A 27,486-nucleotide genomic window follows, 5' to 3' on the forward strand; every position below is an offset into this window, starting at 1 on the left:
AGTTGGAGATGTAGGGTTTGTTATTTGTTTGCAGGAGATAAACTTACAATTATGTCACTTTAAGTTTCTAAGTTTGATTTAGACAGATCAAACAGAGAATTAAAAGACAAACATGACATACCGTCTGCTACTGTGCTCTCTTCAAAGGCAGGGTTGTCAAGGCCAGGCTCATCTGTCCACGCAGGAAGAGTAGTTGGTGTAAAGTTCTGATCCACTGGCACAGGTCCCGGCCCAGCATGGTCTGTATCTGGAGATAATGTGCCTGGGTGATCTATCACACTTGGCCCATTTTCATTCTCAGCTTCCGTCTGCAGTTTGCTAGACTTCCTTTTCTCCAGTACAACCCTTCGATGGGAAGCTCCAGGACACCTAGAGATGGACTGTCATGTTACTTTCAAATATATATCAAAAGTGGTCATATTACACAGCACAAAACGCTTGAACATTCCTGTCCCAAATTTCATGTAACCCACTTCCATGGCTCTCCAAGTCCACAGCACCCACTGCTTCCATGTTCCCCAGTCACCAGCATGCCTTCCAGTCTACGTCCTACCAGTCTCTTGCTCCCCTTCCAGGCATCCTTTCGTTTGCTGTCCATAGAATGCCCCCTTCCTCATTTCCAAGAACAGGTATCACAGTTCCATGATACCCAATCCCTTACTCTGAGTCCAAGCCCTGCCCCCTTGTATGCCCCCTATTCAACTTCCCTCTGCACTGTGATGGGTTGGATCACAGAAACCCCCTTGGGGCTGTCAACTCATGTGCCAAGACCACTTCTGCCCCTGCTTTCCCTGCCAGCTTGGGACTCCAGCACCCTGTCTTGTTGAGCCAGACAGGCCAGTCTGCTCTAACACAGACCCAGGGTCTGAACCGTATGCCCCAAAGCTGCAGACTTAACTGAAAGCAGCTTAAGAAGTGTTTCTGTCTTTAACACTCAGATGCCCAACTCCCAGTGGGGTCCAAACCCCAAATAAATCCATTCTTCCCGGCATAAAGCTTGTACAGGATAAACTCATAAATTGTTTGCCCTCTATAACACTGATAGAGAGATATGCACAGCTGTTTGCCCCCCAGGTATAAATACATTCTCTGGGTTAATTAATAAATAAAAAGTGATTTTATTAAATACAGAAAGTAGGATTTAAGTGGTTCCAAGTAGTAACAGACAGAACAAAGTGAATTATCAAGCAAAATAAAATAAAACACACAAGTCCAAGTCTAGTACAGTAATAAAACTGAATACAGATAAAATCTCACCCTCAGAGATGTTTCAATAAGTTTCTTTCAGACTGGAAGCCTTCCTAGTCTGGGCATAATCCTTTCCCCTGGTACAGCCCGTTTTCCAGCTCAGGTGGTAGCTAGGGGATTTCTCATGATTGCCACCCCCTTTGTTCTGTTCCACCCACTTATATATCTTTTGCATAAGGCAGGAATCCTTTGTCCCTCTGGGTTCCCACCCCTCCTTCTCAATGGAAAAGCACCAGGTTAAAGATGGATTTCAGTTCAGGTGACATGATCACATGTTACTGTAAGACTTCATTACCCACTTGCCAGGCCACATGTATAGAGGAAGACTTACAAGTAAAACAGAGCCATTTACAGTTAATTGTCCTGGTTAATGGGAGCCATTAAGATTCCAAACCACCATTAATGGCCCACATTTTGCATAACTACAATAGGACCTTAGAGTTATATTTCATATTTCCAGTTTCAGATACAAGAATGATACATTTATACAAATAGGGTGACCACACTCAGTAGATTATAATCTTTGTAATGATACCTTACAAGAGACCTTTTGCATGAAGCATATTCCAGTTACATTATAGTCACACTCATTAGCATATTTTATAGAATTATATAGAGTGCAATGTCACACACACTTCCCCTCCCATCACACCAATCCATGCCTCGAATAGATAGCATATCAATTTGTATTGCTTAACAATTTAAAGCCTGCTTCTGAGTCAGCTCTATATGAGCATGGCCAAGGCTGTAGCCAAAAATAACAAATAAAGTGGGGGTGGTAAGGGAAGAAAAAAACTCTACATCCTGCTCTCACCTGTGCATTCATAAGTTTTCTGAACAGAGCATTTCTCTACCCCAGGCTAGTATACAGGGAGCCAGAACCAGGGCTTTCTTCATTATGGTTAAAAAGACAGCAACCAACAGATAATTTCAGGCAGGAAAATAAAAAATGCACAGTCCTTAATTTACAAAGTTTCCTTTTAATTAGTATAAAGCCTTTTATTTTCCCAGCTCCTCTTGCTTCCTGACCTATGGATGGGTTGGAAATACACATTTTTCCTTTTCCCCCCACTTGGTCCTTCCCTCAGAATTCCACTACCTCCTCTTCATAACTGCTTTAATGAGCCCCTAGTTAAGCTGTTCCCCATCTACTTAGTGTTTTTTGTTTGTGAGTTTCCTATATGTTATTTATATGCGGCGACAACTGTAAGCTCAAAGGGACTATACAATGTTATGGTGATCTTTCATTTATATAATGGTCTTACATTTACATAATGCCTTTCATGTACATTGGTGATCAGGTCTGGACCTGGGTCTTCTGTCTCATCCGTAAGATGGAGTGTTGCCAACGCTCATGATTTGATCATGAGACTCATGATTTGATCATGAGACTCATGATTTGAAGTGTTTTTCTTAAAGCCCCAGCTCTTGGAGTCATGAGAATCTCAGTTTTGTTTTTTTAAGAATACGTTTCTAGCCCTCATGGCTGCAGAGCAAAGATTGAAAATGTGAGTCCCAAAAGGCTCAAACACCAGAAGACAAAACAAATTTATTATTTAAAATTTCATGATTTTTAAGTCAATATGATATTTCAGGATCTGACTCGTAGTTTTAAATGCTTGAGTTGGTAATACTGAAAAATTTCCAGCAGCACAGTTCCCCCTAGCACCACACTGGGGTTCAGTATCTACACCAAAGGAATCGAGTTCCACTTACTGAAGCACGAAGATTACTGCCTGTAGAAGGATCCCTATAAGTCTCATTAAAATATTGATCTGTTCTAACTATCAATCTAGCTCATGAGATCTATAGACATCACAGTTTAGGGGATATGGATGCTGGGTAATCTAGAATTTTATTTTGATACTGTTAGAGAAGACTTTTTTTTAGAAATATTTTTGAAGAGTCCTGTCTCTGTCAAAACTACAACCAGCTTTACAACCTGGTGTCAATTCTTCCACAGGGTGTATTTCTCATATGTATTTGGCAGATGACTAAAGTCTTCACAAAAAATAAGTTTTTGGTATTATTTTCCTAAATAGGAACTTTATAAACTGAAGTTAAAATGAGGAAATTTTGATAACATGATAAGTATGTCCAGTGATCCCAGTGTACTTTTCATGCAGTATTCTATGTGACTAACCTATTAAAACATAATTAATCCAATTTACAGATAACAAATGCTTGTAAGAAGAGCCTCATGAATGAGCTAGAATGGATGATGAAATGCCAGTCAACATTGGGTGGGAGGACCCAAATAATCCTTCAGATCAGAGGAGGGGTTGAGTTGCAGAGATCTCTCTTCCCTCCACCCTTTCTTGTGCAAGCTAGTCCTTGACCTTGACTATAGACCTAGAATATCTATCTATCCTATAGCAGTATATAGATTCTGATTACTATACAAATAGCTGAAAGTCTGTGCTATTGCACAGGTGTAATTCATAAAGTTGTGTGTGTAAAATACCAAAAATGGCTGAGAACTTAAAAATTGGATGGTAACAGATTACAGATCACAATGACAATTGAACCTAGTGATAGTCCAAATAAAACGAATTCTCAGCTATGTTTATAGCTTTCCCCCTCACTTCACACTGACTCAACAGACACTTTAGGCTAAAGGGTAATGTTTGGGGTTATTGCGTGCTCTGTTTGGGTGATTATGTTGATTTGTGTGTTCTGTGCTAGGAGAGTTGTGTGGATTTGTGCAGGTGGCAGTTGGGTATAGCACCAAGGCCAAATAACCTCCCATCTGTGCAGTCTCCCTCATACAACCAATGCAAATGTGGCAAGCAAATTAGCTATAGAGTAGAAAGCAATGATTGGTTGAGTTACCTGATCTTACAATGGTCTAGGACTCTAGGCATGGCATAGATACATGTCATGATAATACTGCAGCTGCACACTTCATAGTGTGATTAGTAAAGTCAAATGGCTGAAAACTTAAACATTGGAAGGCAATAGACCATGAACCCTAGTGATGATTCTACTGGTGATATTCTGAACAAAAAGAGTTCTTAACCATACTTGTAGCTACTTCCATCATTTCTCACTAGCACAGACACTTTAGGCTTCAGAGTGACATTCCTGGAATCTTATTATCTAGATAAAGGGGTTTATCATGCACAGTATGTGTGCATTATTCAAATATTGAAGCCACCCATTCCAAACAAGTGGCCAATACAAATTCCAGACCATACCAAACACCTTGACCTATTTTGTTTATTTCAAATATTTTGGAGAAAAGCTATTTTTGGGCCCCAATCTTGAAATTTGTTGTATATGGGTAGCTCGCTGTCCTCAGGCAGAGCCCTGCTGAAGTCAGTGGGTCTCTGTGAGGGCACAGAGATCGATCTTCACACAACAAGCTACATGATCAGAACTTCAGAATGTAAAATGCATTTTACTGGCACTATTTTTCATGTTATTCTATCTGTAAAATCAGGTCATCTTACTTATGAATAATAGAAGAGGTGGTATTAGCGTTTTTAAAAATCTCCAAAATGATGTAAAATAGATTTTCCTTAGATCAGGGCGCCATATGTGTCAGAGCTAATGTATCATGGCCTACCAGGACTAGGAGCAGCAGGTCAGCAGTAAACCCATGCATTGGTGCTATCTATTCGCTTTGGGAGTGTGGGGGAGGACCTAAAAAACCTCCATGAGGAGGGGTTCCATTGTGGAGATCTCTTTTCCCTCCACCCTTTCTTGTGCAAATTCAGAAGCTGGAGGAGGGGTAAGAGCAGTGATGAGGACCCCTTCTCTCAGTAGCCAGAAGGGTGAAGAGTGGGAAAAACCACAGAAAGCTCCTTCACCCTTCCAGCAATTGGAGAAGTTTTGGAAGGCTAGAAAAGCTTCATATGCATCAGACACTTAGTATCTAAAGACAGATATGAAAGATGAGCACCCAAAACAGGGGCCAGGGACAGCATCCTGGTAGGAATCCCAGCACTTTCCTCCTTCCCAGCAACTGAGTGTGGCAACGAGCTAGGCTTTCACCAGGGCATCTTGTTGATGGGAACACAGCTTGTAACCTAGGTGAGAATAGGTGTTAAGCAAGGAACGTTCGAACTCCAATCCTTTGGTTTTTCCTTACTTTTGAATAGTAGGTTTTGCATTTATTGTAATGCTTTTTTCTGTAAATCTTGCTATAGTCATGTATGAATCTACACATTAAATATGCTGGTTTCCAACCACTGAGCAACTCAAAAGAGGCTTTTATAGAAGGTTTAAATTTAACTTTCCACAAAAAATTCCTTTTAAAGGAAGCACTAAATGTTCAGTAATGGGGGATATGGAGGAGTGTTGTGGTACCTTCTGAAGTGGCTATACTTTTTAATACTGGATGGCAAATTGTGGCTCAGCTTAAATAAAAATAATAATAAAAAACCACTAAGACGGGGCCTAAATCTTCATGTGAACCAAAACTGCATTGTGCTGGACAAAAACTGTACCTTTCTAAAATGGAATTTGATTAGATCTGAAGACTCAGTAAGTTGAATTTAAATCAAATATTGCAGAAGTTCACTAAGGTTTTCTTGGACCTGTGTCAAGTAAATGATCTTTGATAAAGTAGATACCAACACCATTGTTAGTTATTAAACATTAACAAGCTTTCAAAATACCACATGCTAAGGAAATAAAGTACAAGAGACCCTTACAAGGGCTGACTCTAAGGGTCTGTGGTTCCCAAGCAAATTTGATGAACCTGAAAAACTGATAAATCAAGGAGATTCTAATTAAGCACTGAAAACTTGGGGGTGATTATTGCCCATGAAATCATCAAATTTGTGCCTCCTGCTTCTAATTTCCCTGATAGAGTGGTCTGCATTTACCACACACTCTGGAGTTGACTGGTGGATATTATAAAATTTCTTGCAGCCTTTCTGCTTAAATTAAGCCAATTATTATTTCACTGGAAATTTTAGTTCTGAGTCTGAATGTTTTTAACAGTGAGACTAGCATATTTCATTTCTTAGAAAAGCAGGCATGTTCATCCGAGTGCTCGCTGAAGCTGGTTTGTAATATCTAAGACAAAGATTACAACAGTACTGAATTGTACATTTATCTAACATGTAATAATCAGTAGTAGTATTTTATTGGATTCACCAATCCATATCAAATCTAATTCAAGCTATGCATTTATTGCACCTTTTATGCCAGCAGAGGTACTTTACATAAAGGTATTCCAATGTTTACAAATAAGTTATATTGAAAAACAACTTTACCACATATATAAAATGCATGAAGGTTATCAGTAGCACAAGTCAACAGAAAGGGAATTCCATATACATGGTGCACAGCAACTGAAATGTTGTTACAGACTGATTGATGGGAATAAATAATGATTCAGTTTAAATTAGACCTCATTATATGACTTGTGCATTAGACACACAATGATTTTATAAAGTGCTGAAGTGTGTATGCATTGTATTTTACACCAAAGTGACAAGTCCCTGCCATGAGGAGCTTACAATCTAAATTTGACTCAATTGAGAAAGAAATGGCAAATAATGGAAGAGGGCTAGGAAGGGGGCAACAGTAGTGAAATATCATTTGAATGTAATGTTCGGGATGCATCTCTGTTTTTTTAAAAAAATGATTTAATATATTAGGGTTATACGGTTAGCCAAATCAGATTTTTTTTCACCATCATGTAGGTTAGATGTGATCCTGTCCTGAATGAAGAAAAACAGTGAAAGTTGCTGACAGAAAGCTGAATGCAAATTAAAAATAGTTATTTCACTGGGGGAGGGGATTGGACCTTTTTCCAGAGAAAGGCAGAGATAGAACTTTATGGAAACCTCCGCCTTCAATAGTGTATGTAATACATTGTTTAAAATGTAAAACGCAATGCACGTGTAAAGAGGCTTGAATGAAATAACATCTACGGGTGGAAAAAAATTTCTGGCATCAGATGACCTCCTGAGGTCCCTTCCAACCCTGATATTCTATGATTCTATGGATTCCATATTTCACTTTTATCCATCACCTCCCTCTTTTCATTTAATGCTTGACCATATTCCTCTCCTATTTTAATTTTAAGACCACCAAATCCTTTAAAATGTGACACTTATTAGGGGCTACATATTCACAATGCTTTTCAACACACTAACTCGCTATCACTGTCATACTTCAGTTCCTCACACCAAATGTGATGGGATGCTCACATTTTTGTCGATGATGCAAATTTGACTCAGCTTGGCCCCATTTCAGTTCATGAAATAAGAGTAATAATAAAACCCTCTAAATATTTACTGAAAATATCCTGAAATATTGTTTAGAAAACAAAAGCAATGAAATGCCGCTCAATGAAACAAAGAATGTTAACATTCTTATTACAAAAAAATGACAGTTTACATTTAAGAGTGAAATACTGCCTAGACAACACAACACAACTGTACTACTAGATAGTACTTTCCTCAATTGTGCATATAGCAGACATTGGGGGGGCCAAGTTACATAACTTCATCTTCTCTAATTTGGTTAAAAGACAAGGAGTACTTGTGGCACCTTAGAGACTAACCAATTTATTTGAGCATAAGCTTTCGTGAGCTACAGCTCACTTCATCGCATGCATTCAGTGGAAAATACAGTGAGTCACTGTATTTTCCACTGAATGCATGCGATGAAGTGAGCTGTAGCTCACGAAAGCTTATGCTCAAATAAATTGGTTAGTCTCTAAGGTGCCACAAGTACTCCTTTTCTTTTTGTGAATACAGACTAACATGGCTGCTACTCTGAAACCTCTAATTTGGTTGTTTGTATTTCTTTTTCCCTTTATCTTGCTCTCCTTTCAATATTTCAAGATATTGGGGAGTAAGAGGGAAAAGAAATATAAAATTACCAGGTTTATTTTAATTTGTGTAGCAGAAGGCCCTAAACCTTTGAGTAATATCTTACAAAGAAATCTCAGAGGCCATCACTTCACCAGGGTAGCAAGTACAGTATATATTCAGGCAGTCTGGTGGAGTTTTAAGGTTTACACCGCCATCCTTTATGAGCCACCAAGCCCTCAGAAATAATCCCTGTCAGTTGCTCTATAGCAGCCATTTCTACTCCTCACCCTATAACAGAGGTGGGCAAACTACGGCCCACGGGACCATCCTGCCCAGCCCTTGAGCTCCCGGCTGGGAGGCTAGCCCCTAGCCCCCCCTCCGCTGTCCCCCTCCCCCGCAGCCTCAGCACGCCATACCATCAGCGCTCTGTCCCGCTGCTCCTCCTGGGCAGTGTGGGTGGCGGAGCTGTGAGCTCCTGCAGCTCTGAGCAGCATGGTAAGGGGGTGGGGTGGGGGGGGGGGGGTTGGATACGGGGCAGGGGGTCCCGGAGGCAGGTTGGATGGGGCGGAGGTTTGGGGGCGGGGCAGTCAGGGGACAGGGAGCAGGGGGGGTTGGATAGGGAGTGAGGTCCCATGGGGCAGTCAGGGGCGTGGGTGTGGATAGGGATCAGGGCAGTCAAGGGAGAGGGAGCAAGTGGGGTTGGATAGATGGTGGAGTCCCAGTGGGCGATTAGGGGCAGGGGTCCCGGGAGGGGGCGGTCAGGGGACAAGGACTGTTGGATGTGTCGGCGGTTCTGAGGGGGGCAGGAAGTGGGAGAGGGCGAATAGGAGGCGGGTGTCAGGCTGTTTGGGGAGGCACAGCCTTCCCTACCGGCCCTCCATACAGTTTGTAATGCCAAGGTGGCCCTCGGGCTAAAAAGTTTGCGCACCCCTGCCCTATAACCACATCATAGCACAGTGCACTGCAGCTCAGTTCCTTTCAGGTCTGGAGACAGACCACAGAGCAAAAACAAGGAAGATACTCCAGAATTTACACCTCCCAAGTTATATAGCACAATCCACCCTGTCTGCTCATATGGGACCCAATCCTGCAAAGTGCTAAGTGTCTTATTCCCATTCATTGGGAGCTGACGGTGCTCCAAAACTCACAGGATGAAACTTGCAAAAAAAAAAAAATCAAACACCTTATAAGTGCGTCTGCTACCCCACAAAAAAAAAATAAAATTAAATTAAACAAAACCAAACACAGTTAAGCAATGAGTGACTGACCTGTTCCAGGAACAGATTTCTCAATAAACATCTTCTATACTGAATATTTGACAAAATTTTACTGTATAAAATCCACACAATTTAGACTGCTACTAAAACTATCCTAACAATACAAAAAGCTGTACTAGACAATCCCCTCCATTGCTCACCTGTTTTTGAGATGTGCTTCCAGCTCACATCGTTGCATTACCTCCTGACATACTGAAGAAAAGGGACACAAAACAAACAATTTATCTAACAGTTTATGAACGAGAATACTGGATTTTTTGCAGAGTTTAAAATGGAGCCTTTTTCGATCCAATGGACAGAAATCCTTCTCCTGCAAAAAGTTCCTTAGGCACTTGTAGCAGAATGTGTGTCCACAAGGGGTGTCTAACGGCTGCAACAAAGGCTGAAGGCAAATATGGCAGACCAAGTCATCATCCACTTCATTCTGATAGTTGTACAAATGATTCTCCCTTGTCCAATGTTGCTGGCCACATTCAAAACACAGAGGGTTCAAGGAGGAAGTCTGCTCTACTGAAACCATCTCATCATTTGTAGTACCCATTGTACAACATATGGTGCAGGTTTTGTTTCTTCATCAGTTAGACTTGTTGTGTAGTCTTGATTTTTTACAGTAAGGTGACTTATTCTTATGCTCGTTAATGAAAGTTCATTTTTCTGCAACATACAAGAAAATTAAAGTTATTCACGCTGTGCTACAAATGAGCAATATGAAAATACTGTTTAGAACAGTTTAAATTGTTCCAGTTTATCAAAATATTTATTAAAAATGCCCCAATTAGATTAATGGATATAAATTTTATTTTTCTTTCCAGAAATCCATCATAAAAGGGTTACAATGAAACAAACCCATAACACTAATTTTGTATTACAATAGAAACATTTTATTGCTACGTAACAGCTGTAATGTAATACAATTCCAATTATTGTGTAGCTTTTGCCTCCAAGAGGATTGTGGGTTAACAGCAAGGATACTATATTATATTATTTTAGATTAAAACAAAACAATTAGTTTTACTAACTAACACAAATATATTCCACTGTGAACTGAGGTTATGAGGCCAATTAATCAAATGTATACTCTAAAACATGAAGAAAGGAATTTCTTCAGCAACCTCAATAGCTGCTCAGTCTGTGGCATCCCATTAACAAAATACTGTTCACATGCCACATTGTGCCTATACGTTCTTAATTAGTGGATTACTGCACATTGAGGGTAACTAATTCTACCCAATATTATACATTTGATTCAAAATGTAGTAAAAGGCCGGGAAAAAGGTATGGTGTAAACTGATCATAAATTGTGCATAACTATTGACACCACACAATCAATATGTTTGCTTTTACATCTAATGAAGTTAAACATAGCACACTCACATAGAAAGAATTTACACCTAACTAGGATACTCAAATGTCAGTCAAAGTCAATATTTAGTCCTTGCTTATTATGAGATTTATTTTCCAAACCTTAAGCATGTTAACTTTATTAATAAATAATGAGATATACATGGCCAGGGAACTACACAGCCTAGTCACCCTATCACAGAAGTTTCAGTTCTACAGTAGACCTAAAGTTCATACAAATACTGATTGGGCTCCTCACCAATTCTTATTCCAATTTTCTCTCCCTTTACAAAAAAAATAAATAATAATTACTTCTGCCTCCAAGTAGCTTTGTGACTATAAACATTTTTATTTATAAAACAAATCTAATGTATTTTAGGCTTTTTATTTCTCTAAACAGCTGTTAGTCCTTCAAGATTTTCCTGCATTGCAAAAACTTTTTTTTCCTTTTTGCTAGACTGCACATTCTAACCTCACACAGCGGAACACAAGACTTAGGGCACATTTTGCAAGGATTATGATATTCTTTGACGCAAAAAGGATTCAATAGCAATTTGTAATCCAGGATTCTATACTGCTGTGGAAATTGATGCTCCTCATTGCCCTATCTTGTAGTAGATAATGTGCACCTTTGGCAAAGGATTTCATGAGGGAATAGGATAACAGTTTTTTGTTACTAGTGACAGTGAATGCAGAACTAGATGACATGGAAACCAGCCTTCAATATATTACGCAAGAAATCTGACAAAAAATTTGACAAGGAACCTTGTGTCTAGGGCCTCTCTCTATACAGAATCTAATTCCCTTAACTTTACGTCCACACTGGTCATTAAAATAATATAGAAGGTGTGGGACTTTCCTAAGGACTGCTCTCTACACATAAAATCAGTAAAAAAATAAATGTTCTAGAAAACGTAGTGTGACAGACCCAGACAGACCGTTTCCCAGTCTTGAAAGGATCCATTCCCTCCATGGCTAGTGAAAGCCATTATTCAGTATCCTGTAGCCAGCATGACTATGTACAACTGCTGAAATGTCTCCTAGAATTATAGTATTAGCTAAAGAAAACTGCAAACAAGTGGAAAAAAAGCTGTAGGGGGGAAAAAAAAGGAAAAGTGTTCTGACTTTGTCTTTCAACACATATAATTCACCAGAAAATAAGTCTCCTGGGATTTTTGTGAGACAGCAGAATAGCGCAGGTGGTACCCTTGTTGCTATAATAAAATGCCTTGTCCCTTAGGCAACTGCCTGTGACTGGATATCCAACCGTGCAAAAAATATTTAGCAAGTTCTTTTTTGTCTAAAATTGGTCTTATTTATGGGTCTTTTGGTTCTGATTTACTGATATAACTACAATTCTCAGTCAATCATCTCAAATTCCTGAAGTGGCTTGAAATGTTGTCTGTTTCGGGTTTTTCTGGGGGGGAACTAGATTCAAATGCCATGATTTTCACCTTTTTTTCTGGAACAATACTATAAAACATTAATAGTACAAACAACAGCTGTGCCCTCCCTCACATTAGTGTACTGTCCCCTTCATGCATGACAAAGAACAGACTCTATTATTTCACAATTTAAAGACGACTATGTATTTCTGAATGAATGCCTGGAAGAATTTAAACTAGCCCGGTTCAAAATTTCACATTAAGAAATTGGAGGATTAGTTCTTAATAATTATTTATCATTTTTAAAACTGTACAACAGATTTTTCCCTGATCCCAAAATACAAAAATTTTTAAAACTAACTGTTTTACATTCTCAGTTCCTCTTAAAAGTTTCACATCCCAGAGTTTTTCCAGTTACATGTGCTACTCTGCACCTTTTCTTTCAACAAAAGGAAAGACCAATGAGTACCCTCTCAATGACTGCCACCATTACTCCTTTGCTGTACTCAGTGGCCTCCCTGCATGGCATCAGCTTCTCTCCAAGACTGAAACGATCCAGCTTTCATTGCTATATAACTAACTGATATAACAATTTATTTTGGTATGGACATTTGCTCATTAAATATCATGTATATAAAACCAATCAAACGATATCCAATTGAAAGCTATGAAACCAAACTGATAGTAAAAAAATAACCAGCTCTGTTCCCCCTTGTTCCAGGGCTGTTCTATGCTGGCCTGTTCCCCCAGCCTCAGGGCTTCTCTAAATTGGGCTGGCTACCAACAGCCCTAAGGTGCTACTCTACTTTCTGAGGCATAGAGATGCCCTCTTTCCCCAGCAGCTCTGGGTAGGGAAGGTGTAGGAGTTACTATGGAGGCTTTACTCAACCAGCAGTGCCTAAATATAGGGCATCCTAATGCAACCAGATAGAGGAAATCTATTCTGGCAGGGTGATGCATAGCTGCTCTAACACAGCCCAAGAGATAGCTAGATGAAATAATAACTACATGAACAAATCACAACGCCTCATTCATCAACATGTTGGGTCACAGGATATGTTGACTAAGGACAATATATGTTATAAGAGTCTTTAAAGATTTCTGAATCCTCTTCTGTTCTGGTTCTTGTACTGCACCCATCACCATGCTAGCTGAGCACGAGGTAGCTGTTATTATATTTATTCTCCATAATTACATATGATTTTACATTTTCAAACCTTCATACAAATATAAAATAACCTTCATACCACCCAAAAGGTATGCACCACCCCTGTATTGTGTAGATGACGAAACAGGGAGAGGTTTAATCACTTGCCCCAAACTACAGCAGAGCCAAGATTAAAAATTAGAAATTCCTGGTGTCATAGTTTCAGGGTAACCACACCTGTATCCCCCTACTCAGTGAGTCCACTCCCGGAGTGCCCAATCAGGTCTCCAGCCATCATCTGTCTCTGGGCAGGCACTCTTGTCCCACTCCCTTTTGACTGGGGGCTTTACAGGCTGCAAAGGTCCCTGCCTTACACTGTGATACCACCAGCAAGCTGGTCTGCCTAAAGACCAATGTCACCCACACACCTCCTGCGTGTGGTGCTCTGTCCCATCTAGGGGCACTGAGACCAATTAGAGAGATATTAATGAGTCTGCTCTACAGCCTTAGCTAACAGAAGTATAGCTTTTATCTCATGCAGTAGAGGCTCATGCATTTAGCTCCAGGCGTCCCAGGTTCGATCCTGCTCACCGACAACCGGGGTCCGTCGGTGTTACACCAGCACCTGTCCTTTGCTTTATCTCCAAGGGCTGTGAACAGTGTACTGCCAGCAGTTACAAGTTACTGCACAGCTCTTTCTAGGCAAACGCCTTTATTCTTATGGTAAAAGCATTACAGAGAAAACATTTAAAAAAAAATCAAAGCACACTAAAAGCTTACCAGAGGTCACCATTAGTCTTATAGGGCTACAGTAGGCCAAAGTCCTTCCAATCCTTCTGCAAGGGTTGGGGCCCCCCTTGGACAGAAGGCCCTGAGTCAGTTTAAACACAGCCTTTTGATATCAAAACTCCTTTCTCTTTGTTCGTCTCTGGAAAACCCAGTTTGAACCAGTATATGTGAGCCTCCTGAGTGTGTGGTACCTCTCTGGAGATATTTACAATCCTGAATTATTCATCTTAATCATCTGCCATTGTTTTTGATTTCTAGAGAAGCTGCAGTAGTCCTCCGCCCAGAGTTGCATACAATACCTGGCCCACAGTGACACACAAATCATTTATAAACTAAAGACAATATGGTCCACACGTATATTGCATGGGATTGCATTATCTGTCACACCTAGTTCCCAGTGCAATGTTCAGTCCAATATCATGCTTACCAGTAAATACAGTAACTAATTTGGTGACTCTGATAGCTGTTTCAAGTAGGCAATAGTATGACTAGATAATTAGAGATGGCAGAAACGCTTCCATATTTAATCTCATCATATTTTTCATGACAAACATCTGGTGCTGTCATAAATATAAAGGGAAGGGTAAACACCTTTAAAATCCCTCCTGTCCAGAGGAAAAGCCCTTTCACCTGTAAAGAAAGGGTTAAGAAGCTAGGATAATCTCGCTGGCACCTGACCAAAATGACCAATGAGGAGACAAGATACTTTCAAAGCTGGAGCGGGGGAGAAACAAAGCTTCTGGGTCTGTCTGTGTGATGCTTTTGCCGGGGACAGAACAGGAATGGAGTCTTAGAATTTAGTAAGTAATCTAGCTAGATATGCGTTAGATTAGGGTTTCTTTAAATGGCTGAGAAAATAAGCTGTGCTGAATGGAATGGATATTCCTGTCTTTGTGTCTTTTTGTAACTTAAGGTTTTGCCTAGAGGGATTCTCTATGTTTTGAATCTAATTACCCTGTAAGGTATTTACCATCCTGATTTTACAGAGGTGATTCTTTTTACTTTTTCTTCTATTAAAATTCTTCTTGTAAGAAACTGAATGCTTTTTTCATTGTTCTTAAGATCCCAGGGTTTGGGTCTGTGGTCACCTATGCAAATTGGTGAGGATTTTTATCAAACCTTTGCCAGGAAGGGGGGTGCAAGGTTTTGGTGAGGATTTTTGGGGGAAAGACGTTTCCAAACGACTTTTTCCCAATAATAAACCTGGTCAGACGTTTGGTGGTGGCAGCGAAAGTCCAAGGGCAAAAGGTAAAATAGTTTGTACCTTGGGGAAGTTTTAACCTAAGCTGGTAAAAGTAAGCTTAGGAGGTTTTCATGGAGGCCCCCACATCTGTACCCTAGAGTTCAGAGTGGGGAAGGAACCTTGATAGGTGCTATAGAATAAGAGCAGTGCTCCATGTCAATTCCCACTGCCTACATTGCCTGTCAGCCGACTCAGCAGGTACAGCTTCTGTTTTAATTATTGAAAATATACAGTAAAAATACCCATGTAAATGAAGCAGAACTAGAAACAATACTCTGATGGCTTTATAAGGGCTGTATTAATGATTCAGATATCTGGGGCTTCATTATATTCATATGCAGGAAAACAGATTTTAAAAGTAATTTTAAAGTAATCCTGTAAGATTTTACTCTGAAAATACTAAAAGTTTATCCCAATTCTAACTTTGGGTATTTATTATTACTAATTATTATTATTTGTATGGAGCATAGGAGCCCCAGTCATGGCCCAGGACCCCATTGTGCTAGGTGCAGTACAATCACAGAAGAAAAAGACAGTCCCTGCCCCCAAAGAGTAAGTATAAGAAAATATACAACAAATGGATACAGATAAAGTGACTGGGCAGTATAAGGAAACAATGGGACAATATTGGTCAGCATGATAGGTTGTGGTCTCAGCACACCAGCAGCTTAACCATTGTCAAATTTTTTGTAGGATATAAACTATTAAAATGCTATGATGCCACAGGAAGGTGTCTGGTAAGTCAAAAATCAATAACTTTGCTGGAGAGGCAGAAGTGCTGACCAAAGCCCTGGCAGATTTCTGTTAAAGGTCTTTTTATCCAACATGCACATTTTCAGACTGACGTTCAGCCCTATCGTATCCAGGAAAATTAAAATATTAAGTTCACAAGAATAAGCAGGCCTTTTGTATTCAAGCAAATAAAATTACATCCCAATGGTAAGTTTTGTATATGGCCAGAATTATACCAGAACCAAACAATGCTGGGCTCAAACTACTGTCATCGATTTACATTGTCTTTTCCACCTACTCTAAGTATCTACTTTCCATAAAAACAATGCCCATATAATAATTATACTTTACAATTAAATCTGTGCTCATAGTAGACTGCATTTGGACAGTGCATCGACTTCAGAAAATTTCAGGAACATACTGCAGACAATGCTTTTGTTTTTATGCTTCAGGAATTCAGTTTTAAGGTTTTTAAATAAGTCACATCTCTAGGAAAAGTACTTTTAGCTACTTCAGCAGGAAGGCAGTTTTACTGGGTAACAAATGAAGGATCACCTAAATCTGGTGAATGCAGATTATGGAAGAGTCAACACTACGGAAACTTGCATTTCATATTTGTGGTGTGCTACGTTTCCATAGTAACAAAGAGCTACAGGCTTTAATTACAGCAGCTCCTTTAAACAGAGGTCTCTTGCAAGGACACCTGCTGTATGTTTTCTTATAAAAAGCTAAGACTCTGGAATAATTGGATCAATGCAATATCATTGTAACTTTACATTCTGTGATCCACTTGTCTAGACTGATAGGATCCAAGTAGTGATCCTATCAACTAAAGGAAAAGATGCACGGGAAGGAGAAGCAGGTACACTCTAAATCAGGGGTGGGCAAACTATGGCCCGCGGGCTGCATCCAGCCTGTCAGACCTTTTAATCCGACCTTCGAGCTCCCGCCGGGGAGCAGGGTCAGGGGCTTGCCCTGCTCTGGGCTCTAGCCAGGGAGTGGGGTCTGGGGCTTGCCCCACTCCGCGCGTGCTGTGGCTCCATGTGGCTTCTGGAAGCAGCGACATGTCCCCCTCCAGCTCCTACACACAGGGGCAGCCACGCGGCTCTGCGCGCTGCCCCGTCCGCAGGCCCTGCAGCTCCCATTGGCCAGGAACTGTGGCCAATGGGAGCTGCAGGGGTGGTGCCTGTGGATGGGACACTGTGCAGAGCGGCCTGGCTGGCACTGCGCCTCTGCGTAAGAGCCAGAAGGGGGACGTGCTGCTGCTTCCAGGAGCTGCTTTAGGTAAGTGCTACCTAGAGTCTGCACCCCAACCTCCTCCCATGACTCACCCCCTGCCCCAGTCTGGAACCCCTTCCATACCCTGAACCCCTCATTTCTGGCTCTACCCTGGAACCTGCACCCCCAGCCCAGAGCTTGTACCCCCTCCCACACCCCAATACCCTGACTCACAGCCTGGAGACCACTCCCATACTCTGAACCCCTCTGTTCCATCTCCAGCCCGCAGCTACCTCCTGCACCCCAAACCCTTCATCCCTGGCCCCATACCAGAGCCTGTACCTCCAGCCGGAGCCCTCACCCCCCCCACCTCAACCCCCCTGCCACACCCCAACCCCCAATTTCATGAGCATTCATGGCCCACCATACAATTTCCATACCCAGATGCTGCCCTCAGGCCAAAAAGTTTGCCCCTCCTGCTCTACATGAAAGTAGCTTGGAAGGTGCCAGAAAGGAACCCTATTAAACCGGGCAGCAACTACAAAAGACCAAATATTTAGCCAGAAGTATTTGTTCAAAGTGTGCAAAAATCATCAAGTGGCCACCTTCCACAACCCATTTAGTGGGAACACTCATTTTTGGCTCAGGAGCTTGCAGTAGACTTACTCTAGTCAAACAAATCTGAATGGAAACAGGAGAGATGAGGACTGGTACCTCATAGGACTCTTCAATGAAACGCCAAGCTCCTTATAACACATACAGAGACTACATCAGATAAGTCTCCGACTCAAAGAAAAGGAGAGATCAAAGAAGATAAATCTTTAATTTAAGACACACACACACACACATATATTTATATATTTATTAGATGTGGAAAATTTAGACCGAGCAAGAGACCCTCAAAAAGTTGGAGGAAAAGAGAAACCAAGATGTACAGTAGAATAAACAATGGTGTGAAAGCAGGGAACACCAAGTTATTTTTTTTAACACTTTGTCTATTTGATGCAAAAACACCAAACCCCACTTAGTGACAATCACCAAAATTATGTGTTCTCTCTCCTCCCTTTCAGAACCTACTTCACCCACTCCTGACTGAGGCAGGGAGCAAGAAACTCAGACAAAATTGTTCTAACACATGCAGGACTTCTTAGAAATTTAAAACTAACTCATTGCCGAGCAAGGACATAATATAGGGATTCTGGCACAGGGGTAATATGAGAAGCAAATTTGACTCACACAAGAAACCTAATAGCTGCATTCTGGACACACTGGAGAAAATACGTACAGAAACAAGAAGAAGGCCAACATACAGTACTTTATAAATAAAAAACAGTCAGCACATTTGTACTTAAAGCATGAACAAGTTTTTACGCCATTTATAGAAAACAAATGCTCTATCCAGGCTCTGTTATTGAAAACTCAAAACAAAATATTGTAGTTGTATAGAGTAAAAGTTCAGTCTAAAATATCAAAGTTTTCTAGAAAAGCAGGCCCAAGGTACTTTACACTAGTGCTTTGGACCAAATTAACAGCAGAATGACCTGAACTATATTAAAGACAATGACCATCTGTTGCTGTCAAATATTGAATTTCAGTAGATCAACTTAAAAAGCAAAGCAAACCTGCATACCAGAATCAGACATAAAATACAAATATATTTTGGTGTCATCTGCATAACAGTGAAATATTATCTCAAAGCCTTTAAATAATGGCAGAATATTCTGAAAATGCATAAAGAACTAGAGAGAAGTACAGAACCCCAAGAGATGTTCTACATACCAGTAGTCATAGTTGGACATATATTCAGGATCCACAAGAGTTTAAAAATTCTTTACATTAAAAAAAATCACATCAAAACAAGGATGTAAGAGTTCAAACTAAGACCGTAAACATTCAAGGAGCAATGGGTTTCTATCTTTTTCATACCTGTATTGAGACCCCATGCTACAACACAAAAAAATTATGGGAGCTCCCTCCCATTAACCAGGAAGAAAGGGAAATGGTTGTGAACCCTTGCTTATGACTCCCAGGTTCAAAACCCACATTACAGTGTAATAGTCAGGATATCAAAAGCCAAGCTGGCTATTCTGTGGCCATAATAATCATATGCCATAATGCCAAAATAAATATGCAGAACTTTACAGACCTTACCCATGGCTTCTATTATACCATGAAAATAACACACAAACTTGCCATAAACACAGAGTGTATACCAGAGGGACCTATGGATGTGTCACCATTATACTTCAGACAGATGAAACTAGTAGGTGATTTTTTCCCCTCTCTTCAGCACTGTGCTGTGTTCTATCAGGAAGAAGAGTAAAGTACATTACTTTTGAAATAACAGACTCAATTTCATCTAATAAGGAAAAAAAATGATTCAGGATTATACGTTCACCAAGTCTGAGACCAAAAATTGTTTGTTTTAAAAACAAAGCTTTTTTTTTTTTTTTTTGGTACAAGACTGCAAAATTTAAATAACCTGATTGCTCTCTTAGTTGAAAAAACAATTTCCCCAAGCTTAAGTAATTCAGCTAAACATGGCTTTTCTCCAAAGTATAGAAAAGCACCAACACAACCTTTGATTAACATCACTGTAAGCGGTAGGATTTTATGTCTGAGAAAAAAAAATTAGTATGCCTGCAGTCAAGAAATTAACAGCAAGGGGATAATTAGCCAGACCGCTTCTTTCCTACTGATTGACTGAATTGCAGAGGGAGGCAGAGAGTGAAAATGTTGCTTATCCATGCATTTATTTTCTACAAGACAATCTATCTAACAGCTTTTCACATTTGGGTTGCCCTTTCTGTTTGGAGAGATTAAAACAGCAGAAAGCCATCAATCAAGAAGCTAAACCTTCTATAAAGCCCATTCCCATGTATCCTGTTCCCAAATGACAGCTTCCACAGAAAAGCAGAACAACTTTAACTACATTAAACATAATGGGCTCCTGGCTACCCAGAATGTAACATACAAAAGACATGATTTGATTAAATTATATAGATTTTTAAAAGTCAGAGGCAGGTGAAAGAAATAAAAAGTGAAGTGTGGCTATATTCCCTTTTCATCTTGCTTGAGAGGTGTCTTAATTGGAGAGCAAGCCCCCATCACATCAGTATCCTAAGGGTCTAAATGAAGACATCCCCAAGGAGATAACTATCTTGGAGCTACCCTGGAGAGAGGGTCAAGGTCTCAGCAGCCACAAGAGGTGAACCCAAAACAGGCAGAAAATAAAGGGAGGGTGGGGGGGAAAGAAAGAATCAATTGCTACCTGCAAGTTCCCCCAGTGGAAGTAGATTCCAGAGTAAGAGTTTTTAGGGTGTCTGTAGGCAGAAACAGGAAACCTGACCCTTCAGACAAACTTACACCACCTTCCATGACAGACACCTACCTCCTTTTTGGCTTCCCCTTCTCTGCCAGTCAGTCAAAGTCTGGATGGCAGTGGGAGTTGAAATTATTTTGTGAGGCAGATTATGCTCAGTAACAAGCTCTTTGGCTCAGTAAAAGGATAAGGAAACTGGGTAAAATATATGATCAAATGTAAAAGAACACTTATCTAAAATGGAGAATTTCTAAGGAGATCTAAACCGGACAGGTGGGAACTCTTGGTTCTGCCCACTCTTCTTGGTGTGAAGGATGGACTCTTGAGATAAAGCAAGGAGATAGTTTTTACAAATGGCTCAGCCCTTGGCAGGGAAAAGGAAGGCCATAGCTCTCCGTCAACAGGCAGGGGGAATCAATATATCATAGGTTACCAAACATTCTCAGAGAAGTGCAGGAAATACTTCCAACCGCAAAGCGTAAGGCACTTTATGCTATGAGGGAGAAGTGTGAGGGGTTATAGAAAGGGAACAAAAGGCATCCTGGGGGACTTGAAGCTTCAGTCACTTGCATCAACTGGCTAAAGGCCATCACTAGCAAGCACTTAAACTGGCCTACAGTCATAACAAAGGAATGCTTCTCCAGAGATCTGGAGACTATTTACTTATTCCCAGGGCACGGTAAATATTACCAGGATGGAGGCAGCTCTTAAAAAATAAATTTACCTTCTTATGTTTTCATGGCAGACTTATCTATACTCTAATTAGCCTACGTCAAGTAAGAGCTGAAAATTAGCATTTGAGTTGCACAGAATGACTGTATTAACTGCAGAGTTATTCCATCTAGTCTGCAGCACAGTGTGATTGTATTAGAGCTAATGAGTTGTGCTACATGCCCTGGTGGATCAGTCAACTCAAGTTAAAAACTACCAACACACTGAAGTTATGAGGTTTTAATGTGTGGATGGGATTTAAGTTGGGGTAACATCTGAGTTAACACTGCAATAAAGACAAACCTCTAGATGGTGGTTGGTCACACCTGAGTTAGATCAACTGAAGTGCTCAGACCCAGGTGCAGATCAAGCGAGTTAACTGCAGTGAAGACATACCAAATGGGTGTTGCTGTAATATAACCAAGTTCATATAGTAAAATAGTGCATGAACAGACAAGAGAGGAAAAATAAATTAGAAATCTGTATCAAGACATCCCCTGACAATGGCCCAACCCAGCACCTCTAAAGTCAATGCAAGGTTTGTCATTGGTTTCAATGGGAGCAGGACTGGCCCCACTTTAGGTCCCAAACCTGCACCGGATGGATGTCTCCTGCACAGAGCCTCACTAAAGTCAACAGGGCTCTGCACAAGAGCTGGGGTCCACTCATGAGGAATTCACAATGCAGCCTCTGGTTTTCCTTGGTTTTTAGTTCTTCTGAATGATTTTCCATTCACTTCAAAGCACCACAGAAGTTTCAGAATGTCACAGGTTTTAGCAGTTGGTATGCTACAGAAACTACAGACCTTTCTGCAAAATTTAAATCCAGAATGCCATGGAAAACACTGGATGCCCTGGTTATGAGTAACTGGACATTCTTATACCACCTAGTTTTAAGTAAAAATCTTTATTGCATGCAAAAGAAATTCTAAGGACAAAAATACAACACTTAAAATAAACAGATACTTATGTGATACAAATCTATACAGTAATAACTTGCAACTTGTGAAAGAAGGCTCAGATGGTTGGGACATGTACACTGTATGGAAGATGGGAGACATGCTAAGTAAGCATTGAACTGGGTACCCGAGAAAGAACAGAGAAAATGAGCAAGGCCAAGGAAGAACTGGCAGAAAACAGTGACAGAGAATATTGAATGCGGTGGCATCACCTGGGAAGAACTACTACAATTAACAAGCGACTGTAATCAGTGAAGGAACTGGACTGCCCAATGTGTCAGCATCACAGGAGGAACTAAGGTCTAACACATATCTGATATAAATCTATCCAATCTACTCAGTAGTAACTTAGAATCATAGAATACCAGGGTTGGAAGGGACCTCAGGAGGTCATCTAGTCCAACCCCCTGCTCAAAGCAGGACCAATCCCCAATTTTTGCCCCAGCTCCCAAATGGCCCCCTCAAGGATTGAACTCACAACTCCTGGGTTTAGCAGGACAATGCTCAAACCACTGAGTTATCCCTTCCCCACAACTTGCTACATTTAGTGAATATTATGAGACACCCATAAAACTTTCTTTTAATTAAATGTTGTGTTTAGAAAGATAAACAGCTCTTTACATATATATATATATATATATATATATATATATATATATATATATATATATATATATATATATATATATATATATATATATATTTACACACAAACACCCCTACCCCATCCAGGATTTTAAGAATAGAATTCACACAGAAATTAAATCTCTGTGTGGATATATCCAAAAGAGACAAAGAATATACAAATTAAGATAACATTGCATTTGTATCAGTCAAAAACTGGGCATAATACACTTTCTTACTCCAGTCTTTGTAAGCACATTTCATGGCCGTGGAATTAGAGAGACTTTTAAGGAGCATTTGTTGGATAAAACTGTTTTTCTTAAATCCATTTCCATATCCATTCTATGTCTTAAAGCTTTTTAGTTCTACACCCTTAAAATCCTATTCCAGTCACCATCTTGGCCGGTTGCAATTAAAATAAATAGTAATCCTGGGGTCATCAGGATCCACAGAACAGCAAGGTTCTCTCCATGGTATGTAGTAAGTTAAACAGTACATACACTGGACTGGGAAGTTTGTCCAGTACAGTACATCCCTTGTATCCTACAAGAGTGTTCTTGGGAACAAAGTATTTCTGTATTTCAGCAAGAGGTTATTGAAATACAGTAGAGCAGTGGTTTTCAAACTTTTTTTCTTGTGACCCAGTTGAAGAAAATTGTTAATGCCTATGACCCAACGGAGCTGGGGATGAAGGGGTGAGGGCTGCGGGGTGGGGCTGGCAATGAGTGGTTCAGGGTGTGGGAGGGGGGCTCTGGGCTGGGGGAGCAGGCTCTGGGGTGGGGCTGGCAATGAGTGGTTCAGGGTATGGAGGGGGGCTCTGGGCTGGGGCCAGGGATGAGGGGTTTGGAGTGCAGGAGGGGGCTCCGGGTTTGGGGGGGGGGTCAGGGCTGGGGCAGGGGATTGGGGCGTGGGGTTGGGGTGTGGGCTTACCTCAGGCAACTCCCAGGCAGCGGCGCAGCTAAGGCAGGCTTCCTGCGTGTCCTGGCACCGTGACCGCACTGTACCCCAGAAGTGGCCAGCAGCAGGTCCAGCTCCTAGGTGGAGGCACGCAAGTGGCTCTGCGCAGCTCTCGCCCACAGGCCCTGAGCCCCCCAGCTCCCATTGGCTGGTTCCCAGCCAATGGGAGTGCAGAGCCGGTGCTTGGGGTGGGGGCAGTGCATGGAGCCCCATGGGGCCCCTCCCGCCTAGTAGCTGGACCTGCTGCTGGCTGCTTCCGGGGCACAGCATGGTGTCAGAACAGGTAGGAACTAGCCTGCCTTAGCTGGGCAGCACCGCAGATGGGACTTTTAACGGCCCAGTCAGCCGTGCGGATCAGAGCTGCCGTGACCCAATCCCTTCCAATCCGTGACCTTGTACTGGGTCACGACCTGCAGTTTGAAAACCACTGCAGTAGAGGGTTCAAGTGTAACTGTGAGCAAAGATGTACAGTGTTACCATAATACAGCAACTTAACAGAACAGATTCTGATACACATTCTAGGTTTACTCTTAAACTTGCATGGCAGTCTGGAGCCAGATGTTAAATAACTTGTTTCCACTTGATCACATGGAAGGAAAGCCCAATTTTCAAAACACTGGACACAGAAGGAAAGAATAATCAGTCCTACATGCCAGCAACATCTCTGTTCACTTTTCTTGGAAGTCTAGCTCTTTTTTTGTGGTTAAAACTTAAAGATACAATAGAACATGAGCATGAAAGTGAAAATTACTACTTTGTAATTAAATAGTAGTCAGACTTCATTTCATACAGATGTACAAAAGCCATAACAAGTTTTAGGAAAACCAGAGAAAAAAGTGAATTACAAAAATGAGTAATAAGTACTAATGCAAAACACTAAAATAATTTCACCTAATTACTGGTTCATAAAAGTGGTGTTGTTGTAGCCGTGTCGGTTCTTAGGATATTAGAGAGTCCAGATGGATGAGGTAATATCTGTTATTGGACCAACTTCTGTTGGTGAGAGAGACAAGCTTTTCAGCTACATAGAGTTCTTCTCCAAACCTGAAGAAGAGCTCTGTGTAGCTCAAAAGCCTGTCTCTTTCACCAGCAGAAGTTGGTCCAATAAAAAAATATTACCTCACCCACCCTGGTTCATGCACGCAACAGATATGGACAAGTACTTCATCCCACAACTAAATATGGAAAAAAAATCTAACTGGGAAAAATCAAGGGGCTCTAATTTGGATTACAGCTGCAGAGTTAGCAAATGAGGGATGTATCATGCTATGATAACATTTACATTGAATGTCAGCCAAAAAAGACAGAAGCCAAGATGTTAAAAAATGGATGCCTACGGTTAGGAGCCTGAAACCATGTTTAAGATCCTAAATAAACTGCTGGATTTTCAGAAGTGCCAAGGTCCCTGCAGCTCCCTTTTACTTCACTGGGAACTGCTGGCTCCTCAGCACTTGAAAAATCAGGCCACTTATTTAAAAAGCCTAACTTCATGCATGCATATTTGAAATTCTTGGTCAATGCTCCAATGACAGAGAGAGAATGCGTGAAGACAGTCAATAATATGGGGAAGCAGTCAGCCCTTTCCTCCTTCCTCCTATAGTCTTCTAGGCATTCTTAAATTTGGCACTGCAGATTCTAACAAGGATACTTTGGACTATACTCCCCCTATGCTATTTGCCCAGTTCCTAAGGGCTATGTCACAACTTCCAGACCTACTTTGGGTACTCATGATTATGGTCTTGAAGCATGGTACTACAGGATGCAATACTTCTGAAAGCAGTTCTTTAAGAAATTACATTCTATCATTGGAAATAACCTGCCTATGTGCACGTAAGACACACAGGGTTGGAAATTCAAACTTTTCTTGACAGGGTAGGTTGGCATAAAGATAAAATTCTAACTCATACTTCTTTCTAAAGTCTATAGAATTTTCTCCCCATCCCAAGCTAAATGTTCCAAAATCTTTTTGTAACAAATAAGATACCTACACAAAGTAATATTTTGCATGTCTATCAAGATCTCAGTGTGAATGCAGTGCAGATTAGAAATGGGAATGGAGCTTTTCAGCGGTAGATTACTTTTTCAAAAATCCAGATCTGGTAGTGACTCAGGGCTGCCACCATCTCACAGAAACTCAGTACCTTGTGTGACATGAGTCTCACTCCAGTCCCCAAAGGACAAGTGGAGTCTTTCCACACAATTCACCCACAAATGACAGCCTCGCTAGCAAAAAAAAAAAAAAAAAAAAAGCCACATAGTAACTGATTATGGAAAATTAACTACTTTCAATTCTCACCCTTCTAGGTGGCCTCTTCCTGGTCAGATTTAAGGCATGTTGGCAGGCAGTATGAGGAAATCTGCATTGCTGCTGCCCAAACTGTTCCTGTTCTGTGAAGAGACAGAGAACTTCAGTCTCATAGGCTGTCAGTCATCAGCTTTATGATAATTAATTTGCAGGTCGAACTTTGTTAACCCAGAGTTAAGGTTCAGCAGAAATAACACTAACCTTTTGGAAAATGTTCTTAAAGGATTGCCACACTTTTAAAAGTAAAAAACAAAAAACCCTGAATTTTAGTAGCTCTGGAAACCAAAAATTAACATTGCACTTTAAAATTAACCATCTAAGAACTAGAGATGTAAAACCCACCTTTGTCCATCAAGAATACACAATTTCATTTAATCAGTAACATAACTAAGAACACTTTGTGGTAGAATACCTTACTCTCACTTGTAGTATATTAGAAGACATTTAATTAAAAAAAAAGGGTCAGAGAACCAGCCCTCTCTCTAATGACTATTCAGCTAAGGCAGCGTGAACAGAACTTATTCCACCTGTGGTTAGGAAAAAAAATCCAGGGATTCTGAAAAGGACTTTAGTTGAATGATCTTGGGTCTTGTCTACAGACTAGAAACACTCTACAACAGAAGAATAGCGTACTGTACTAAAAAGCCCCTTCTAGCCAAGCCACTTCCATTTGGGAGCTTCAAAACTGAGGACATCGGAAACACACAGACTTGCGGGCTGTCTACACAGACCAGTTTAACTAAAGGGCGTGATTTTAAACCACTGCAAAATCCTGTGTAGACACTTGTTTTGAAGAATTTCATCTCAGTTTAGCTTAAGTCAATTCCTTTCTGACTTAAGATAAAAGGAAATAAAGCATTATTAAAATATAATTGTCTATACACGATTTTGCATTGGTTTCACTAAAGCTTTTTTTAAAAATGATCTAAGTTAAACAAGTGCAACTTTCTCATGTAGACTAATTAATAGAGTCAGTATTTTTTTCATTCTTAATTTGAGTATGATATGATCTGTGAGATTGTTACAGTTCAAGGCCTGATCTCATAGTTTTTCTGTGTTGGGACTCCTGGACTTCAAATGGGAGTTTTGTATGGAAAAGGCAACAGGATAGAGAATTAACATGATGGCTCAAATACATTTCACTTGGGCTATCTTTTGGAGACCATAAATGTGATGATTTCACTATAAAGTATTGTTCCACATGAATTATTAATACGATTATTGTTGCATCACATTAAGTTTAATAAACAAATGATGCTAATTGTAAAGCTCCCAGACACACTCTTGGCCATTTTATTTTTCTGTAGTTTCTTCCATGTCAAAATGCTCCTTAGTTTAGTGATAGTTAAAACAATGGAAAACCATTGAACAAGGACTAGACTGAACGCAAGCCTGGGCAGTTGCAGGGGCCAAGGGGTTTCCCACAGGTCTGATAAACGCAGGGGCAAGGGAT

At 40.6% G+C, this 27,486-nt stretch overlaps 1 protein-coding gene across 5 annotated transcripts in view; it reads right to left on the minus strand.

Annotated features, from left to right (window-relative positions):
• Window positions 1-27,486, minus strand: part of LNX2 (ligand of numb-protein X 2) — a 93,817-nt gene that overhangs the window by 29,551 nt on the left and 36,780 nt on the right. For 3 of the 5 annotated variants that reach the window (XM_073340627.1, XM_073340597.1, XM_073340637.1), the window contains exons 2-4: window positions 26,025-26,116; window positions 9,442-9,955; window positions 122-369 (exon numbers count right to left, since the gene is read on the minus strand). In XM_073340627.1, the coding sequence (XP_073196728.1) occupies window positions 122-369; window positions 9,442-9,842 (649 nt within the window). In that variant the 5' untranslated portion in view covers window positions 9,843-9,955; window positions 26,025-26,116. The remainder of the gene's footprint in view (window positions 1-121; window positions 370-9,441; window positions 9,956-26,024; window positions 26,117-27,486) is intronic. The other 2 variants (XM_073340607.1, XM_073340617.1) reach the window with 2 other exon arrangements.

This window comes from Lepidochelys kempii, chromosome 1 (assembly GCF_965140265.1).
Source record: "Lepidochelys kempii isolate rLepKem1 chromosome 1, rLepKem1.hap2, whole genome shotgun sequence".
In the NCBI taxonomy this organism is placed as follows: Eukaryota; Metazoa; Chordata; order Testudines; family Cheloniidae; genus Lepidochelys; species Lepidochelys kempii.